The 19,296-nt window shown below is 46.5% G+C and overlaps 1 protein-coding gene across 1 annotated transcript; it reads right to left on the bottom strand.

Moving 5' to 3' along the window:
- Positions 1-231: 231 nt before the first annotated feature.
- Positions 232-16,349, bottom strand: SMCO1 (single-pass membrane protein with coiled-coil domains 1). Its single transcript, XM_073358692.1, has 3 exons — positions 16,255-16,349; positions 2,492-2,641; positions 232-949 (listed from the first exon to the last, which is right to left on the bottom strand). Exons 1-3 carry the CDS (start codon positions 16,347-16,349, stop codon positions 526-528), a joined length of 669 nt encoding a protein of 222 aa, XP_073214793.1. The 3' UTR covers positions 232-525.
- Positions 16,350-19,296: the final 2,947 nt, after the last annotated feature.

Raw genomic sequence — 19,296 nt, 5'->3', positions numbered from 1 at the left:
CTGATTTTCCACAGACCAGTAACACACATTAAACAATAAACCAAGGAGTTTTATTACAAGAAATTAGTGTCTCTGTTGCATACTACAGTTTACAGCTTTCATAGACATGCAATGAGAATACAAAGTACAGTAAAGCAGATTTTATGCTGGAAAATGTTGGCATTTGAACTCTTCAGCATTATGCAAGTGTCAAAATCTTTAGCTAAGAGACAGAAGAATCTTTGTGTCCTTCCCAGCAGCCTCTGGCTACACATTTACATGTACATACTGAGCTTGTACATGATGGTGATGAAAATCTTTTTGACTGGTGTATTGATTCTGGGAATCTGCTTGGCTTTTCAGACTCATGATACAGATTAGCATGTCATGGTTGAGAGTGTTTGTATGTATGGATCTGTGTGTTGATATACACATGCACGGAAGTAGTTGGGATATGTAATTGCATGTTTATGTAGGAACCTCTTTAGGTTGTAAGCTTGTTTGTCCTAAGTGGGTAAGGGAGTTTTAAGAAATCTGCCACATAGGTTATTTTTGGACAAGGGTTACTTTCTTTTTTGGATCCCTCTGTGCTCTGCCATTCTCTACCACCTGTACAGCACACAGCAGGCTCTCTTGGAGGATCTGGTTCTTCACCACCTTGGTTATCATTGTGCTGATATCACTGGTGTACTTTTGCCTCTGGTTAGCTGGGTAATACTGTGCTTCAGAGCAACGTATGATGAAAAAGGTGCATAGAGCTAGGACATCTCCTTCTTGCAGCCCCAGCATCTCCAGCACAGCTTCCCACACCAGTCTAATTTTCTGGTTCTTGCCTTTGTGCCTCATGACAGAGGCTAAGGTGGGGAGGCCTCCCGCCAGATCTGGCAGCTTCACTCTGACACGGGAATGTAAGCAGCAGAGCATTTCACTGACATAGCTGTAGAAAAGATTTATCTCCACTGAAGTGAACCTGCCATGGAGATGGAGACAGAAACCACTTCTTAGACAAAAATACTTCCCATATACTTCAGCTCATTCCCATTTAGGTAATAAGTGGAGAATTCATGTGATCTGTAACCCCAGTAATCCTTGGTAATGCAACCATCACATCACAGTAACCCTTCTACTTAAAAGGCAAACACACAGTTATCATTTTCAACAAGGAGTCCGGTGGCACCTTAAAGACTAACAGATATATTTGAGCATAAGCTTTCGTGGGTAAAAACCCCACTTTTCAGATGCATGGAGTGAAAATTACAGATGCAGATATAAATATACTGACACATGAAGAGAAGGGAGTTACCTCACAAGTGGAGAACCAGTGCTGACAGGGCCAATTCGATCAGGGTGGATGTCGTCCACTCCCAATAATAGATGAGGAGGTGTCAATTCCAGGAGAGGCAAAGCTGCTTTTGTAATGAGCCAGCCACTCCCAGTCCCTATTCAAGCCCAAATTAATGGTGTTAAATTTGCAAATGAATTTTAGTTCTGCTATTTCTCTTTGAAGTCTGTTTCTGAAGTTTTTTTGTTCAAGTATAGCTACTTTCAAATCTGTTATAGAATGTCCAGGAAGATTGAAGTGTTCTCCTACTGGCTTTTGTATGTTACCATTCCTGATGTCCGATTTGCGTCCATTTATTCTTTTATGTAGGGACTGTCCGGTTTGGCCAATGTATCTACACCATCAGAGGACCCAACCACATCAGCCACGCCATCAAGGGCTCATTCATCTGCACGTCTACTAATGTTATATATGCCATCATGTGCCAGCAATGCCCCTCTGCCATGTATTTAGACCCCAGTTCTGCAGAGGATTAAGCATGTGTGTAATTTTACTCATAAGTAGTCCCACTGAGTTCAGTGAGACTACTTATGTGCCCATAGTTACACATCTGTAAGTTTTCATAGGATCAGGTCAGAGTTATCTAAAAGTAGCCTGTTTTTCAAAGCACTATGCACCTGAGCTACCATTGCTTTCCATGGGAACTGTGAGTAGCTCAGGACCTTTTAAAAAAAGCCTGTTATTTAGATGTCTAAATATGGATATGGGAGCCTAACTTCAGGCACCAAAATGTGAAAGATTTGGCCTTATTTGCTAGCAGAACAAAACCAGGGCATTAATAAGATTCTGATTGTTACTGCTTATAGTGGGACACAATTATCTGAAAGATTTTGAAAGAGCATATGGTGTCTCTGGTATTCTTAGAAATGGTATAGGTTTTTAAGATATAATAATATTTAGTGCATATTTAAAATTTCTTTAGAAGTTTTTGCACTTGGAATGGAATTTGCCTTGCATTTGCTGAGATCAACAAACTATATTCTCTTGTGGTAAAAGGCAATTCAAAGCCACATCCCTGGATATAGAAAGAGTTTTATTCTTTTCACTCAATGTAGCATAAGCCTATTCATCTTCACCTGCACATATACAATTTACACGTTTCTCAATTCTCTAATCTCCCAGCTGATGCATGGAGGGGAAACTGAGCTGTTTTTTAATTCTGTGGCTCACCTGTCCTCCAGCAAGGATATCCACATCTCATCCTCGTCCACCTGCTTCTCCAGGGTTTTATCCTGAAACTGCAGCTTCTGTGTCAGTTTATCCATGGCAGAGTTCAGCTCTTTGAACTGAGTCTCCACAATCTGCAGCCTGTTTTCCACCCTAAGGAATATAAGAACTGGAGTCATTATTAGAATCAGTATATCTGAACTTCTACACTGAAAGAGGGCTCCATTTCTGCTGCATTATGACTAACTTCAGATCCAGTTTAAGATTCCTCCATTTTACTTGGAAGTCATTCTGACTCCTTTTGAAGGTGTTTGCCAGTTGAGCGTCAGTTGCTTGATGTAGTCTGGGTCCTTTAGAAGTAGTCATAACATAACCTTGACAGTCTTTGAAGACTATCTGAATTAATGTATCAGACACCCTCATTCTTATCATAAGAGATTAAATGTCTACTAATAGTGACCTATCAAGCTCAGTCTAATCTCATTGAGGGTTTCATTTTAGGACCCAAATTGATCCTATATAACATTTAAATCAGCCCTGTATAAAATCTACCATGAAAATACAATAATACCTAATACTTAAATAATACTGTAATACTTAAAACCAGCCTTTTCCTTGCCTCCTTCAGTACCATGGCTGGTGACTTCCTAGTCCCTACTAACTCTCCCTACATAGGTGCTAGAACTAGGGGTGCTACTACACCCCCTGGCTTAAAGTGGTTTCCATCATATACATGGCTTATAGGGTGGTTCTATGGCTCTCAGCACTCCTGTCCTTCTACTGCAAGGTTTTCCTTTTATAGGAACATATTTCCCCAGCATGCTTTTCTAGAGGTGGCTCTTTAAATATGGCAGAACCAAATAGCTGCAGCACAAAAAAGGCTATTTCCAGCTAGTAAGTGCTTGTTATGTTTTCCTTCTGATTTCTAAGAAAGTGGTTCTTAGGGGGTTTATTCCTTCACCCACTTACTTCCCTGGTTCTTCTCGCATGAACAGAGAGCAACAATACCCAAAGTCCAAAGGTGCAAACAATTCGATGTTTATTGGGGTGAACTTCCAGCAAGCATGATTCCAGTTTCCTTCCTTAGTATCCTCCTTCCCAGCTCTGACACCACAGAGCCTTACACCTGTGTCCCTGTTCCCATTCCTACCCTTAGCCAAACATGATTCCAACTTCCTTACTCCCATTCCCTGTTCCCATTTCCCCCTTTAGCAAAACATGATTCCAATTTTCTTACCCCCATTCCCTGTTCCCATCTCCCCCATGCCCATCCCCACCCACTCACTTCCTCATTGACTACAGATTATATAGTAAAACTTGAGTTCTGCTTAGCTATACCTTAACCAATCATTTTCCTGAAATTTAACTAACCAATCCTAACATATTGTAACATGATTATTTAACCAATTATATCCCACCACCTTAATTAGTTTACACCCAGCAAAATTAATTATACAGCACACAGGAACAATCACAGAACCAGACAGAGATTATACAGACAAACAATAGCAAAGTGGAAACTATAATGACAAGACAATACAGAAGTGAGGGTTTCACATCCCAGCTATTGATAAGTGAGTTCTTGCCAGACAGGATGCTATCAAACTAAGTTTCCTTTTACATTTTCTAGGCACTTCCCTTTCTCTGGGGGTGATAGGAATACAATCCTGTCCTGATAGTGCCTAACAGCCCAATAGCACCTTATTTCAATGTGACTAGTTTGGAATGTGAGGATGTGACCGTTCGCTTCCCAGCTTATGGCTGCCTCTGCTGCTTAGCCAAAGGCCTTAGCCTAAGAACAGGGTCTCAGACTGTCACAGTAAGAGAAGGCCCTTACACCAGCAGATAGTGATTTTGATTCCTTCTTTTATACCTCTAGAACTAGCCAAGCGACAAGAATACACCTAAATTCTTAAAGTACAGGCCTTTGCAGACAGGCCTGAATATCTATATCCTAACACTCCACCCCTTTTTTTTCTTTTTCTTTTGGGATCCTCCTGCCCAGGTATCCCTGGAAAAGCATAGGACATATGGCGACACATTTCCTGATAGGGCCAGGCATCAAGGTGGAAGGTGTCGATATTCCATTTGTCCCACTGCCCCTTGTGTAGTATAGTGCCCTGCACCTTCTCTCATACGGGCATACCACACCTATTCCAATTAGTGTTCCAGACTTCCCATTAGAGTGGGCCTGAGAAGACTGGGTCCGGGTTGTCTAGTACACTGCAGGGTTTGGAGGGCTTATTACATTACTTATAGGTTATCTCCCTATGCAACGAAACACAAGTACAGTTAACAATTCAAAATCCACAGCAACACTGAGTCCTGACCACTGCAGTATGGTCCAACATCCAAGACACCCCCAAAACACTGCCTCTCCTCCTTCGATGGGGTCACGATCTTGTGTCCAGTTGCTGGCAGTTGCAACAAGCTGCCTCTGGAGGTTTTGCTTGCTTTTGTCCATATCATAAGTCCATTGAATGTTCACAGAGAAATGGGATATTGTCCAAACCAACTTGACCACTTGGTATGGAATCAGGCAGTAGGCACTGGCTTATTTACAGCAATAAGATTCACAGATCCATTTGTGCACCAAAGTCCATATAGCAGCATGTAGATGTGTGTAGTTTGGTTATGAGCTGGTGTAATTGTGCCCCCAGTAATATGTACATTCCCAGCAAAACACCTTATACACAGGTTTCAGAGTAACAGCCGTGTTAGTCTGTATTCGCAAAAAGAAAAGGAGTACTTGTGGCACCTTAGAGACTAATAAATTGGTTAGTCTCTAAGGTGCCACAAGTACTCCTTTACCTTATACACAGTACACCCAGTTGTCCACCCCTTGCATAGGCCATTGATCCTGCTCCTCTATAGTCATAGGAGCGGGGCACATCCAAACATCTTCTATTGATTTACACTATTTTACACACCCCTCCATTGATTCCCAGTGAGCTCCTCCCCTTTTCATTATTTCCATAGGGCTTGTGGGGGCCACCTTAGTTGCCATTCCATTTCCAGGTACCACAGTAGCTATTACACAGATGCTGGCCTCCTAGTTGAGCATTTTGCATTCCCATACACATCTCCCCACCAAGGTCAGCCTTTTGAAGCCATCCCCCACCCACATCATGAGGTTTTCTGTTCATTAAAACACAGCAATGCTAGCAACAAGACAAACACCACAGACAAACAACACAAAACACAGATCCATGGTATTCTGGGTTATTCTTCTGCTGGTGCCAGCTTGCTTGTAGAGTGTCTGAAAAACAAAAGAAACAGCTTCCACCCCCATGGTGGGGACAGACTATTGCTTAATAATAATACCACTTTCTTTTACAAATTTCCTTGCTAATTGCAGGAAAAACAGAAGAATTACCTCCAGGCTGTCCTTATTTCGTTCTATAGTCAGGCTAGTGAATTACCTCACTCACTGGTCATTTATGAAATTCATGAGATGGTGTACCTCAGTTTCCCCTCTTGTACAACAGACCAAGTTTGCAATAGTTTCTCTGCTGTACCAAGCTTTAAGTTTATTCTCAGGTAATAGCTGAGACACAGCTTCAGATGTTAGCACTGTACACACATACACACCCCCCTTAAGGTTAACCTGTCCCCTTTATTTTCAGACTTGACTTGTTTTTTTCACCTCCCTTTCCTGGAGGGCCATAATCTGAGTCTTCTAGTAGCTTGTTTGCTGACCGGATGTATTCATTATTTGCAGCTCCTTTGTGCCCATCAGCTAGGTAATTTGCATTTACACAGAGGCTTACTAGCTTGCTTCTGGATCCAAAGCTGTTAGCAGCTCAGACACTGTCTTAAAAGGGAAACATTTTACTTCCATCAGAGTTCTGATTACTTTCCACTTTCATCTCCTGCTCCAAAACACACACAGATCTGAAAAAGAAAGCACAACCTATTGTGGCCCCTTTTGAAGCACTATTAGGATTTTACTGAAGTACCATGTTTTATTTCAGGTTTCAGAGTAACAGCCATGTTAGTCTGTATTCGCAAAAAGAAAAGGAGTACTTGTGGCACCTTAGAGACTAACCAATTTATTTGAGCATGAGCTTTCGTGAGCTACAGCTCACTTCATCAGATGCATACCGTGGAAACTGCAGCAGACTTTATATACACACAGAGAATATGAAACAATACCTCCTCCCACCCCACTGTCCTGCTGGTAATAGCTTATCTAAAGTGATCATCAGGTTGGGCCATTTCCAGCACAAATCCAGGTTTTCTCACCCTCCACCCCCCCACACAAATTCACTCTCCTGCTGGTGATAGCCCATCCAAAGTGACAACTCATTACACAATGTGCATGATAATCAAGTTGGGCCATTTCCTGCACAAATCCAGGTTCTCTCACCCCCTCACCCCCCTCCCAAAAACCACACACACAAACTCACTATCCTGCTGGTAATAGCTCATCCAAAGTGACCACTCTCCCTACAATGTGCATGATAATCAAGGTGGGCCATTTCCAGCACAAATCCAGGTTTTCTCACACACCCCCAACCCCCATACACACACAAACTCACTCTCCTGCTGGTAATAGCTCATCCAAACTGACCACTCTCCAAGTTTAAATCCAAGTTAAACCAGAACATCTGGTGGGGGGGGGTGGTAGGAAAAAACAAGGGGAAATAGGCTACCTTGCATAATGACTTAGCCACTCCCAGTCTCTATTTAAGCCTAAATTAATAGTGTCCAATTTGCAAATGAATTCCAATTCAGCAGTTTCTCGCTGGAGTCTGGATTTGAAGTTTTTTTGTTTTAAGATAGCGACCTTCATGTCTGTGATTGCGTGACCAGAGAGATTGAAGTGTTCTCCGACTGGTTTATGAATGTTATAATTCTTGACATCTGATTTGTGTCCATTTATTCTTTTACGTAGAGACTGTCCAGTTTGACCAATGTAAATGGCAGAGGGGCATTGCTGGCACATGATGGCATATATCACATTGGTGGATGTGCAGGTGAACGAGCCTCTGATAGTGTGGCTGATGTTATTAGGCCCTGTGATGGTGTCTCCTGAATAGATATGTGGGCACAATTGGCAACGGGCTTTGTTGCAAGGATAAGTTCCTGGGTTAGTGGTTCTGTTGTGTGGTATGTGGTTGTTGGTGAGTATTTGCTTCAGGTTGCGGGGCTGTCTGTAGGCAAGGACTGGCCTGTCTCCCAAGATTTGTGAGAGTGTTGGGTCATCCTTTAGGATAGGTTGTAGATCCTTAATAATGCGTTGGAGGGGTTTTAGTTGGGGGCTGAAGGTGACGGCTAGTGGCGTTCTGTTATTTTCTTTGTTAGGCCTGTCCTGTAGTAGGTAACTTCTGGGAACTCTTCTGGCTCTATCAATCTGTTTCTTTACTTCCGCAGGTGGGTATTGTAGTTGTAAGAAAGCTTGACAGAGATCTTGTAGGTGTTTGTCTCTGTCTGAGGGGTTGGAGCAAATGCGGTTGTATCGCAGAGCTTGGCTGTAGACGATGGATCGTGTGGTGTGGTCAGGGTGAAAGCTGGAGGCATGCAGGTAGGAATAGCGGTCAGTAGGTTTCCGGTATAGGGTGGTGTTTATGTGACCATTGTTTATTAGCACTGTAGTGTCCAGGAAGTGGATCTCTTGTGTGGACTGGACCAGGCTGAGGTTGGTGGTGGGATGGAAATTGTTGAAATCATGGTGGAATTCCTCAAGGGCTTCTTTTCCATGGGTCCAGATGATGAAGATGTCATCAATATAGCGCAAGTAGAGTAGGGGCTTTAGGGGACGAGAGCTGAGGAAGTGTTGTTCTAAATCAGCCATAAAAATGTTGGCATACTGTGGGGCCATGCGGGTACCCATAGCAGTGCCGCTGATCTGAAGGTATACATTGTCCCCAAATGTGAAATAGTTATGGGTAAGGACAAAGTCACAAAGTTCAGCCACCAGGTTAGCCGTGACATTATCGGGGATAGTGTTCCTGACGGCTTGTAGTCCATCTTTGTGTGGAATGTTGGTGTAGAGGGCTTCTACATCCATAGTCACCAGGATGGTGTTATCAGGAAGATCACCGATGGATTGAAGTTTCCTCAGGAAGTCAATGGTGTCTCGAAGGTAGCTGGGAGTGCTGGTAGCGTAGGGTCTGAGGAGGGAGTCTACATAGCCAGACAATCCTGCTGTCAGGGTGCCAATGCCTGAGATGATGGGGCGCCCAGGATTTCCAGGTTTATGGATCTTGGGTAGTAGATAGAATATCCCAGGTCGGGGTTCCAGGGGTGTGTCTGTGCGGATTTGATCTTGTGCTTTTTCAGGAAGTTTCTTGAGCAAATGCTGTAGTTGCTTTTGGTAACTCTCAGTGGGATCATAGGGTAATGGCTTGTAGAAACTCGTGTTGGAGAGCTGCCGAGCAGCCTCTTGTTCATATTCCGACCTATTCATGATGACAACAGCACCTCCTTTGTCAGCCTTTTTGATTATGATGTCAGAGTTGTTTCTGAGGCTGTGGACGGCATTGCGTTCGCATGGTTTTATTTGCATTTCTTTTACCCCTTCTCCAATATACACTGCACACGTCCTGGGAAAATGCACATTCCTTCCATATAGTTTAACCTCCATAACATTATATTAGCCATATTAATTTTACACAAGGTGTAACTGCCTCCCCCATGCCCACAGAGTTTTCATGCACACCCGCCAAAGCAACAATCTGATCCCCCAGAGCCATCCCAAGGCTCAGTGTTCCCATCATTCCTCCCCTTTTCTTTTTACCTGTGCACATACAAAATTCTCTTTTACCTAACATCCCTTGCACTGTGATTACTCAAATACATAACTGTACCCGATTACACTTCCATCTTGTACAACTAGACACAACCAGGAACAGCCAAGTTAAATTCCAATAGAAACCCCTTCCATCCTTTAGTGATTTTGATTACATTACCCAAAAGTCAAATAATTTTGATCAGATTCTCTCTTTGCCTGCTGCCTGCAGCAGTCCCTTATAGACCATTTCTGTGGGAAAAGGGCCCATTTTCCCTCAGAATAGCTGTAAAGGCTTCTGGAGACAGAAGCGTAGTGATGGTAGTAGCCACTCTACCTGACCCCCTTGGATAATTTAATTACCAAGCTTCCATCCAATATGACTGCACAGAGTTGCACATACAGTTACATTTATATAACTGGGTTTTATCATTAAACAAAAACTTCCTTCTTGACATCTCACATAAGTATCCAAAGTACCCTCCATTAAAACTTCAGAAAAACAAAAGAGTGTGGAAAGGCAGGTTGCACTTTGAAACTTTTTTTTTTTCTTTCTCTCCACTCCCCCAGGACCAAGTCCCAGCTCCAGTCGCTAAAGGTCATCTGTTAACTCTGCTTTTGACTATAGACCCTTTTGTGCCAAATCATCTTTAACTACCCCTAACTAATTTACAACCCTTCTGCAGCCCTTGCTGAAGCAGCACCAAACTTGAAAGATTACTGGCAGCTTCCCATAATGCTGCCCTTACTTCAAACCTCTCACAAGCAGACAGAAGTGCCTCCTTTCCCTGGAAGGCATTCAGTCCCCATGCGCAGAGACCTTCTTCCACTACCCATGTACCAAGGAGGGTGGGCTCCTCAGCCACCCCCCATCCCTCTGGGTCCCCTAACACTTCCTCCATTTCCTTTTTAATCTCATCCCAGGTTGACAGCTGTACCTGGTATGGGCTCTGGTTTTCCCTTATCCATTTATCCAAAAAATCCTTTACCCTGGCTTGCCAGAACCCGCAACTACCATCACGAGAGTTCGCAATACTCCCTCCAAGCAGCTGCGCGGACTGTTGGGGAGGGGGACTTACAGGTTGCCACTCACCTATCCAATGCGATGCATCCGAGTCACGGCACCAAGATGTTAGGGGGCTTATTCCTTCACCCACTTACTTCCCTGGTCCTTCTCGCATGAACAGAGAGCAACAATACCCGAAGTCCAAAGGTGCAAACAATTCGATGTTTATTGGGGTGAACTTCCAGCAAGCATGATTCCAGTTTCCTTCCTTAGTATCCTCCTTCCCAGCTCTGACACCACAGAGCCTTACACCTGTGTCCCTGTTCCCATTCCTACCCTTAGCCAAACATGATTCCAACTTCCTTACTCCCATTCCCTGTTCCCATTTCCCCCTTTAGCAAAACATGATTCCAATTTTCTTACCTCCATTCCCTGTTCCCATCTCTCCTCCCCCACCCACTCACTTCCTCATTGACTACAGATTATATAGTAAAACTTGAGTTCTGCTTAGCTATACCTTAACCAATCATTTTCCTGAAATTTAACTAACCAATCCTAACATATTGTAACATGATTATTTAACCAATTATATCCCACCACCTTAATTAGTTTACACCCAGCAAAATTAATTATATAGCACACAGGAGCAATCACAGAACCAGACAGAGATTATACAGACAAACAATAGCAAAGTGGAAACCATAATGACAAGACAATACAGAAGTGAGGGTTTCACATCCCAGCTATTGATAAGTGAGTTCTTGCCAGATAGGATGCTATCAAACTAAGTTTCCTTTTACATTTTCTAGGCACTTCCCTTTCTCTGGAGGTGATAGGAATACAATCCTGTCCTGATAGTGCCTAACAGCCCAATAGCACCTTATTTCAATGTGACTAGTTTGGAATGTGAGGATGTGACCGTTCGCTTCCCAGCTTATGGCTGCCTCTGCTGCTTAGCCAAAGGCCTTAGCCTAAGAACAGGGTCTCAGACAGTCACAGTAAGAGAAGGCCCTTACACCAGCAGATAGTGATTTTGATTCTTTCTTTTATACCTCTAGAACTAGCCAAGCGATAAGAATACACCTAAATTCTTAAAGTACAGGCCTTTGCAGACAGGCCTGAATATCTATATCCTAACAGTGGTCTATTTTCATATTTCCTATGAATAATATAACTAAAAGAGGTATCTTGATTTTAAAGTTTCTCCATGTGACCTCTATCAGAAAGTTTATTTTATGAGGTGCTATTGTGTTGAACTTATGTCAAAACACGAGGAGGCAGGGAACATGCTTTATATTCCTTCACTGCTGTTCTGTAGATGTAAAGGCGTGGAATATGCTGGTTACCGTCCATTTTGATAGTGTTCCTCAGGAATAATTTAGGGTAACAGCTTAACTAAGTTCCTAAGATCCCAGTTAAATTGTTCTCCCGAGGTGCAACTTTCGGGTATTTCTAGGATCTTGAAGCTGTTGAAACACTTTAGACTGAAAGGTTTTTTGCCTAGATTTCATAAAAATAACAAGGGATCCCACAACTGGCCAAGTATTGATTAATTAGAAGTTCAGTTAGCCTTGATTTATTTTTTTTATTGGAATGAACTTCAGGCTATCTTGAAAAACTGTCTATGGCACCTAACAGCTATTGAATTGCAAGTCTCTGTTCCACAGCAGTCTGGTCCATGGGTATTCTTACTACTGTTTTATTCATTTTGCGATAGTGCTGAGGAGCCCAAGTCATGGACCAGGACCCTATTATGCAAGGCACTGACTGTATAAACACAGAATGAAAAGACTGGTCCTGCTCCAAAGACTTTGAGATCTGTTGCATTTGGTGAGCTCCCTAGACTAAGAGTATAATTCTTTGCCTTACAAATATTACATTTCCTGGTCTATTTTTTCACCTTTATCTGATGTTTTTGTAATGCCAAAATATCCAGTAGTTTTCAGGTCATAGCATAATCTCTGTCTCTTTTCACTTTAGGTGGTAGGAACAGTTGATACTCAAACCTATTAACAGCTGATTTCCACCCCCTTTTTTTCTGTAATATACAATGAGAATTTTTTTGGCAACTAACTTCAAATAAAATTTTGCTTTAACCATGCTTACATCTCATTTTACTCATAAAAGTGTAAACATTTTCATATAAATGTTTGCCAAAAGGGAATTTTAGGCTAGTAACAGAGATTTGTTTAATCACAAAGGAAATTTGTTTAATGAGAAAATGAAATTCATGTTGGGCAGAAATAGAATTAGCTTACAAAGGTCAGAGTAACTCATTTCAGTAGAATGGGTCTTTGTCCCCTTCTAGTGGCTGGTTATCACACTTATTCCTTAATGTAATAGTCAGCACACCAGCTCCAGCAGTACAGTAGTACTTCATTAGCAGTGAAGGAGTAAGAGTTCAAACCCTACTATTTATATGAAGATATCAATTAGAGAATAGGAACAATACTATGATTTAAGTGACTAATCACATAGCTCACAGACTAGATACTCAAAGGAATAGCTGTCAGCAAACACTTTGTGTCATGGAGTCACCGGGTCAATGGTCTGGAACTACTCCATATGAAGCCAGTCAGGACTCTAGGGGAGCATGCCTCCTCTCTCTGAGCATAATGTCTCCAGAGCAAGAAGCTTACACAGCTTCTTCCTGGGTCTGACCTCAGAGCATTCATCATCTGCTTCCACACCATGTGCTTGCCACAGCAAGTCTGCCCAGGCAGGGCTCCTGGGGAAGCCAGAGGGCCCTGCATCCAAACTCCGCAGTCAGACGTGACTCTCAGCCAACCAGTAAAACAGGTTTATTAGTCGACAGGAACACAGCGTAGGACAGAACTTGTTAGCACAGAAATCAGTGACTTTCACCCAAGTCCATCTTGGGGGGAAGAGAGCCCAGAGCCAGGGCTCTGGTCCTCCCCCTGAGCCCCAAGCCAGCCTAGACTGACTCGCTTCCAGCTGTCTGGCCCCTGCCCTGCTTGTTGCTCCTCCTCCGGCCTTTGTCTCGCTTCCTGGGCCAAGAGTCACCTGGTCGCATCCCCCTCCTGGGTCTCAGGTTATGAAGGGGCGGTTATAGCATCAGTGCAGGCAGCTGGAACAGCCTCTGCAAAAGTCACATCCCCTTATTCCTACCACCTAGACATTGGTGCAATACATAGGGAAACTGAGGTACACACAGCATTCATGCAAAACAGTAAGACTCACATAGGCTCACATACAACATAACAAGGGAAAATCCCCACTTTGTCACATCTCTCCCCCCTTCGAGACTGAACTGAGTGGGGTCACTTTCCCCAGTGATCGGGGGAAGTTCAGGCCCCCCTCTCCGGGACAAAGCATCAGCTATAACATTTGCACTCCCCTTAACATGGACCACCTCCATCTCATAATCCTGAAAGGACAGACTCCACCTCAGGAGCTTGGCATTGGCATCTCTCATCTGGTGCAGCCACGGCAGGGCGAGTGGTCCAGATACTCAGTGAAGCGCCGCCCAAATAGATCCGGCTGCAGCCTTTTAGAGCCCACTCTGTGGCCAGGCATTCCTTCTCTATGGCTGCGTAGCTCTGCTCCCGGGGCAGCAGCTTCCTGCTCAGGTACATGATCTGGTGTTTCTCCCCCTTTGCATTGGCCTGCCTCGGCACCATACCCTACCCTGTCTGTGAGGCATCGGTGAACACCATAAAGGTCTTGTCAGTCTGGGTTTCCCAGCACCAGGCCCTTGACCAGATCCTCCTTCAGTGTACAGAGAGCCCTCTGGCACTGCCCGGTCCAGACCAGCTTTTCTGGCTCACCATTCTTGCATAGCTCAGTGATGGGAGCTGACACAGAGCTAAAGTGGGGCACAAACCTCCAGTAGTGCCACACCATCCCAATAAAGGTCTGGGCCTGTTTCTTAGTCTGGGGAGCAGGTCAGTCTTTGATTGCCCGCACCTTGGCTGGCTCTGGCTTTAGGCAGCCGCTCCCCACCTTACACATCTCAGCTTTTACAGTCAGCCCTGCATCCTGGAGGTGACTCAGCTCCCTCTTCGCCTAGGACACCTGGTCCTCCCAGATCTGGCTAATGGCACTGTCATAAATATAAAGGGAAGGGTAAACCCCTTTAAAATCCCTCCTGGCCAGGGGAAAGCTCCTCTCACCTGTAAAGGGTTAAGAAGCTAAAGGTAACCTTGCTGGCACCTGACCAAAATGACGAATGAGGAGACAAGATACTTTCAAAAGCTGGGAGGAGGGAGAGAAACAAAGGGTCTGTGTCTGTCTATGTCTATATGCTGGTCTTTTACCGGGGATAGACCAGGAATGGAGTCTTAGAACTTTTAGTAAGTAATCTAGCTAGGTATGTGTTAGATTATGATTTCTTTAAATGGCTGAGAAAAGAATTGTGCTGAATAGAATAACTATTTCTGTCTATGTATCTTTTTTGTAACTTAAGGTTTTGCCTAGAGGGGTTCTCTATGTTTTTGAATCTAATTACCCTGTAAGATATCTACCATCCTGATTTTACAGGGGGGATTTCTTTATTTCTATTTACTTCTATTTTTTATTAAAAGTCTTCTTGTAAAAAACTGAATGCTTTTTCATTGTTCTCAGATCCAAGGGTTTGGGTCTGTGGTCACCTATGCAAATTGGTGAGGCTTTTTATCCAACATTTCCCAGGAAAGGGGGGGTGCAAGTGTTGGGAGGATTGTTCATTGTTCTTAAGATCCAAGGGTCTGGGTCTGTAGTCACCTAGGCAAATTGGTGAGGCTTTTTACCAAACCTTGTCCAGGAAGTGGGGTGCAAGGTTTTGGGAAGTATTTTGGGGGGAAGGACGCGTCCAAACAGCTCTTCCCCAGTAACCAGTATTAGTTTGGTGGTGGTAGTGGCCAGTCCAAGGACAACGGGTGGAATATTTTGTACCTTGGGGAAGTTTTGACCTAAGCTGGTAAAGATAAGCTTAGGAGGTTTTTCATGCAGGTCCCCACATCTGTACCCTAGAGTTCAGAGTGGGGGAGGAACCTTGACAGGCACAGATATAATCAACGTATGCTAGGGTAAAATTCTCCATCCCCCTCAGTAATTGATCCACCTGTCGCTGGTTGGTGACAGGCGCCTCCTTGAGGCTGAAAGATAGGACTAGGGACTTGTAAACCCCCAAAGGGGTGAGAAAAGCAGGTTTCAACCTGGCATCTGGATCCAAAGGCACCTGCCAGGAGCCTTTGGTAAAATCCCTGGTATTGGGGTACCGAGTTCCACCCCAACTTGTCTAGGATTTCATCAGGCCTAGGTATGGCAGGCACGAGACATGGTGATGGCATTGAGCTTCTGATAGGCCACACAGAACTGGATCGACCCATCTTTCCTGGGGGCAGCACCACGGGAGAGGCCCCCAGGGCTGGTGGATGGCTGGATCACCCCTAAAGCCAGCATGTCTCTGACCTCTCCCTCCAGGGGCTGTTCTGTGTTCCCCATTACTCTGAGTGGGGAACACCTGATGGGAGGGCCAGCTCCCAGATCCCCACAGTGGACAGCATGGTTAGTGAGCCCAGGCCAGTTGGAAAACAGCTGTTGGTATGAATGCAGCGTCTCTCTGATCTCTGCCTGCAGGGCATGGGTTAGCCGGTCAGAGAGGGGAACTGATTCCAGCAAGGGACCGGCTCTGGTCTCAGGGAAGAGACCCACCAGGGATCTTCCCCCTTCTCCCACTGGCCATATATGGCCAATACCAGCCTCTCCCTGTCACAGTACACTTCATCATGTTGACCTGGTCCCCTCAATGGCTGTGAGCCTGGTTGGGCAGTTCCACCACATCGTCTCCTCATTCAACTGCTTGATGACCTTGAAAGGCCCGTCCCAGGCAGCTTGCAGCTTATTCTTCCTCACCGGGATGAGAACCCTCACCTGGTCGCCGGTGCCAGAGGCTGACTGGTCATACCAGACTTTCTGCCTCCCTTGGGTCCTGGCTAGATTCTCCCTGGCCGGACCCATGAGCTCAGCGAGAAAGTCAGTACATACTCCACCCCTGATTATCCATCGGGGGAGGCCTTCCCCTACCATCCGTCCCTCACCAAGCCCAGGGCCACCTTCTGAAAAGGCTCCTCTATGACAGGCAGGTGTCCCAAGGCTGCTTTACCCTTGTTCGAGGCCATTTGCACCTCTGGACCATAGGCGCTGACTCCGTGGGTGCTCTGGGGCTAGAGCACCCATGGGGAAAAATTAGTGGGTGCTCTGCACCCACTGGCAACCAAGCTCCCCTCCCCCCTCCCCCCTGCCCCATCTCCTCCTCTTCCTCCTCCCCTGAGCGCACCACGTCCCCGCTCCTCCGCCTACCTCCCAGCGCTTCCTGCCCGACCGCCACCAAACAGGTGTTTGGCCACTCCGGTGGGGGAGGAGGGAGAGGAGCGGGAACGTGGCACCGTCAGGGGAGGCAGCAGGGAAGAGGCAGGGCTGGGGCAGGGATTTGGGGAAGGAGCCGGAATATGGGCAGAGAGGGGGCGGAGTTGGGGTGGGAACTTTGGGAAAGGGGTTGGAATGGGGGCAGGGCAGGGGTGGAGTCGGGGCGGGGCCGGAGGCAGAGGGGGGTTGAGCATCCACCAGCGGGAGCAGAAGTTGGCGCCTATGCCCTGGACAAGGCAGCCTTGGTTGGCAGCTGTCCCACCCTGGCTGTGGTTCCTCACACTCAGCTGGGGTCTCTGATCCCCCGGGGTCAGCTTTGCCCCTGATGTCCCAGTGAGGGCAGGCAGAGAGCCCATTGCTTTGCCCACAGCATCAGAGCCAGCGTGAGCCATCTCCCCCGTGTGCAGGGAGGCGGGGAGCATCTCTCTGTCCCACTCAGCTCCAGGGCTCTGGTTACAGACAGGCAGGTATCCTGAGCTTAGCAGCTCCTCCTCCCTGCCAGCCAGGTCATTTGTATTTTCACTGACCGCTTCAGTCGCAGCCGTTTGGTTCCCTGGATTCAAATTCAAATCCTCTGTCCTTACAGGAGCATGGCCTGGATCCTGCCCCAGATAGACACAGACATCCTCCAACAGGACTTCGCAGCTGATATCTTGGAGAACCCCAACTACCAGCCAGCCCGACTCCTCCTGTGTCTGCACAGGGACCTGGGCCATAGCAGGGGGAGGGGCTTCATCCCTTGGATCCTCAACCAGGTCACACAGCCCCTCAGCACCTGGTGAGGCTGCAGCACCTGGGGCCTGACAACAGTTCTCTCTGTCCCAGGGTCTCCCCACCCCAGGAATGTCTCCCCATTGACCACCACCTTCCACTCCCACTGAGGGTCCGAGGGGCCTGAGCCCAGGAGAGTCCACGCAGACATATGCTAGGGCCAGGAGTGAGAGCCAGTCTGCCACCCCGCCCTTTTGGCTAAACAGCTCTATGGCCTTGGGACCCAGGAAGGGGGCTAGACAACAGAGCCTTTCTGCAGAGCCAGCCTCAATCCAATTGCCAGCCTTCCCAAAGGCCGTGAGACAGGCATCTATATCTCCCCTCTCCTTAACCTGGGGCAGCAATTTAATGTCGAGGTTCCCTGCAGAATTGGCACCCCAGGGTCCATCCCCATTCACGCCTGGACGGGTCCCTCTGCCTCTCAGCTCAGCCATCTCCAGTTTATGCTGCCTCTGTCTCTCCTGCTGATCTGCTTCATGTCTTCCCTGTCTCTCATGGTCCTCTGACTCCTTCAATCTCAGTTTCAATTCCATCTGTCTCAGATCCAACGATGGGGAACCTGGTGGAGACCCCCAGCTGGTCAGGGACACGGGTTTCCAGGACACCTGGATGCCCCCAGCCTCTCTCGTGGCCCCAGCTGGGTCAGGAACTGGCGCAGGCCCTGGGGCTGCCTGGCTGCTCCCAGCGTCTCTCGCGGCCCCAGCTGGGTCAGGAACCAGCTCCTTAGAGCGATCCTCCTCTTCCAACTGAGCAATCAGCTGTGCCTTAGTGAGCTTTCCAATGCGCAGCCCTCTTTCTCTGCACAGCTCTACTATGTCCTCCTTAAGGAGATGCTTATAGGCCATCTCCATGCTGTTCCCAAGTGGTCACGGACTCAGAGGCCTGTGCTCTTTTAGCACCCCATGGTCCCTGGGAGGAACCCCTTCAGTGCAACAGCCCTTCTCGGGGGTCCACCTCTCTTGGGGTTAAGCCGTAGGCTCCTCCACCTCCTGGAACTGCACCTCTTGGAGCCTGCAGCATGTCCGACTCTCTCTAATCCCTCTTCGTTTTACTGCTCCCCAGTCACTTACTGCAGGATGCTCTGTCCATGGGGTGTAGTTTATCCCACGTCTGCCACTGGTTGTCATGGAGTCACTGGGTCAGTGCTCTAGAACTACTCTGTATGAAGCCAATCAGGACTCTGGGGGAGCATGCCTCCTCTCTCTGAGCTTACTGTCTCCATGGCAAGAAGCTTACACAGCTTCGACCTTCCTGGGTCTGATCTTGGAGCATTCAGCATCCCCTTCCACACCGTGTGCTTGCCACAGCAAGTCTGCCCAGGCAGGGCTCCTGGGGAAGCCAGAGGGCCCTGCATCCAAACTCCGCAGTCAGACGTGACTCTCAGCCAACCAGTAAAACATAGGTTTATTAGTTGACAGGAACACAGCGTAGGACAGAACTTGTTAGAACAGAAATCAGAGACTTTCACCCAAGTCCATCTTGGGAGGAAGAGAGCCCAGAGCCAGGGCTCTGGTCCTCCCCCTGAGCCCCAAGCCAGCCTAGACTGACTCGCTTCCAGCTGTCTGGCCCCTGCCCTGCTTGTTACTCCTCCTCCGGCCTTTGTCTTGCTTCCTGGGCCAAGAGTCACCTGGTCGCATCCCCCTCCTGGGTCTCAGGTTATGAAGGGGCGGTTATAGCATCAGTGCAGGCAGCTGGAACAGCCTCTGCAAAAGTCACACCCCCTTATTCCTACCACCTAGACATTGGTGCAATACATAGGGAAACTGAGGTACACACAGCATTCACACAAAACAGTAAGACTCACATAGGCTCACATACAACATAACAAGGGAAAATCCCCACTTCATCACACTTTGTCAACAATCTACAGCCTGAAACTTATTTAGGTAACATTTGCTGGAAAACACGAGCAAACATATTTGTAAAAGT

Source organism: Lepidochelys kempii, chromosome 9 (genome assembly GCF_965140265.1).
Source record: "Lepidochelys kempii isolate rLepKem1 chromosome 9, rLepKem1.hap2, whole genome shotgun sequence".
Classification (NCBI taxonomy): domain Eukaryota; kingdom Metazoa; phylum Chordata; order Testudines; family Cheloniidae; genus Lepidochelys; species Lepidochelys kempii.
This window is presented reverse-complemented; position numbering and strand designations above follow the sequence as displayed.

What these genes read in the sequence shown, in the direction of transcription:
- SMCO1 (XM_073358692.1), bottom strand. Translation starts at nt 16,349, where the DNA reads ATGGCCTCGAACAAGGGTAAAGCAGCCTTGGGACACCTGCCTGTCATA. An exon ending in GGCTTGGTGAGGGACGGATG is followed by an intron (nt 2,642 to 16,254) that starts GTAGGGGAAGGC and finishes TATATTCCTTAG; the next exon opens with GGTGGAAAACAGGCTGCAGA. An exon ending in ATATCCTTGCTGGAGGACAG is followed by an intron (nt 950 to 2,491) that starts GTGAGCCACAGA and finishes TCTCCATGGCAG; the next exon opens with GTTCACTTCAGTGGAGATAA.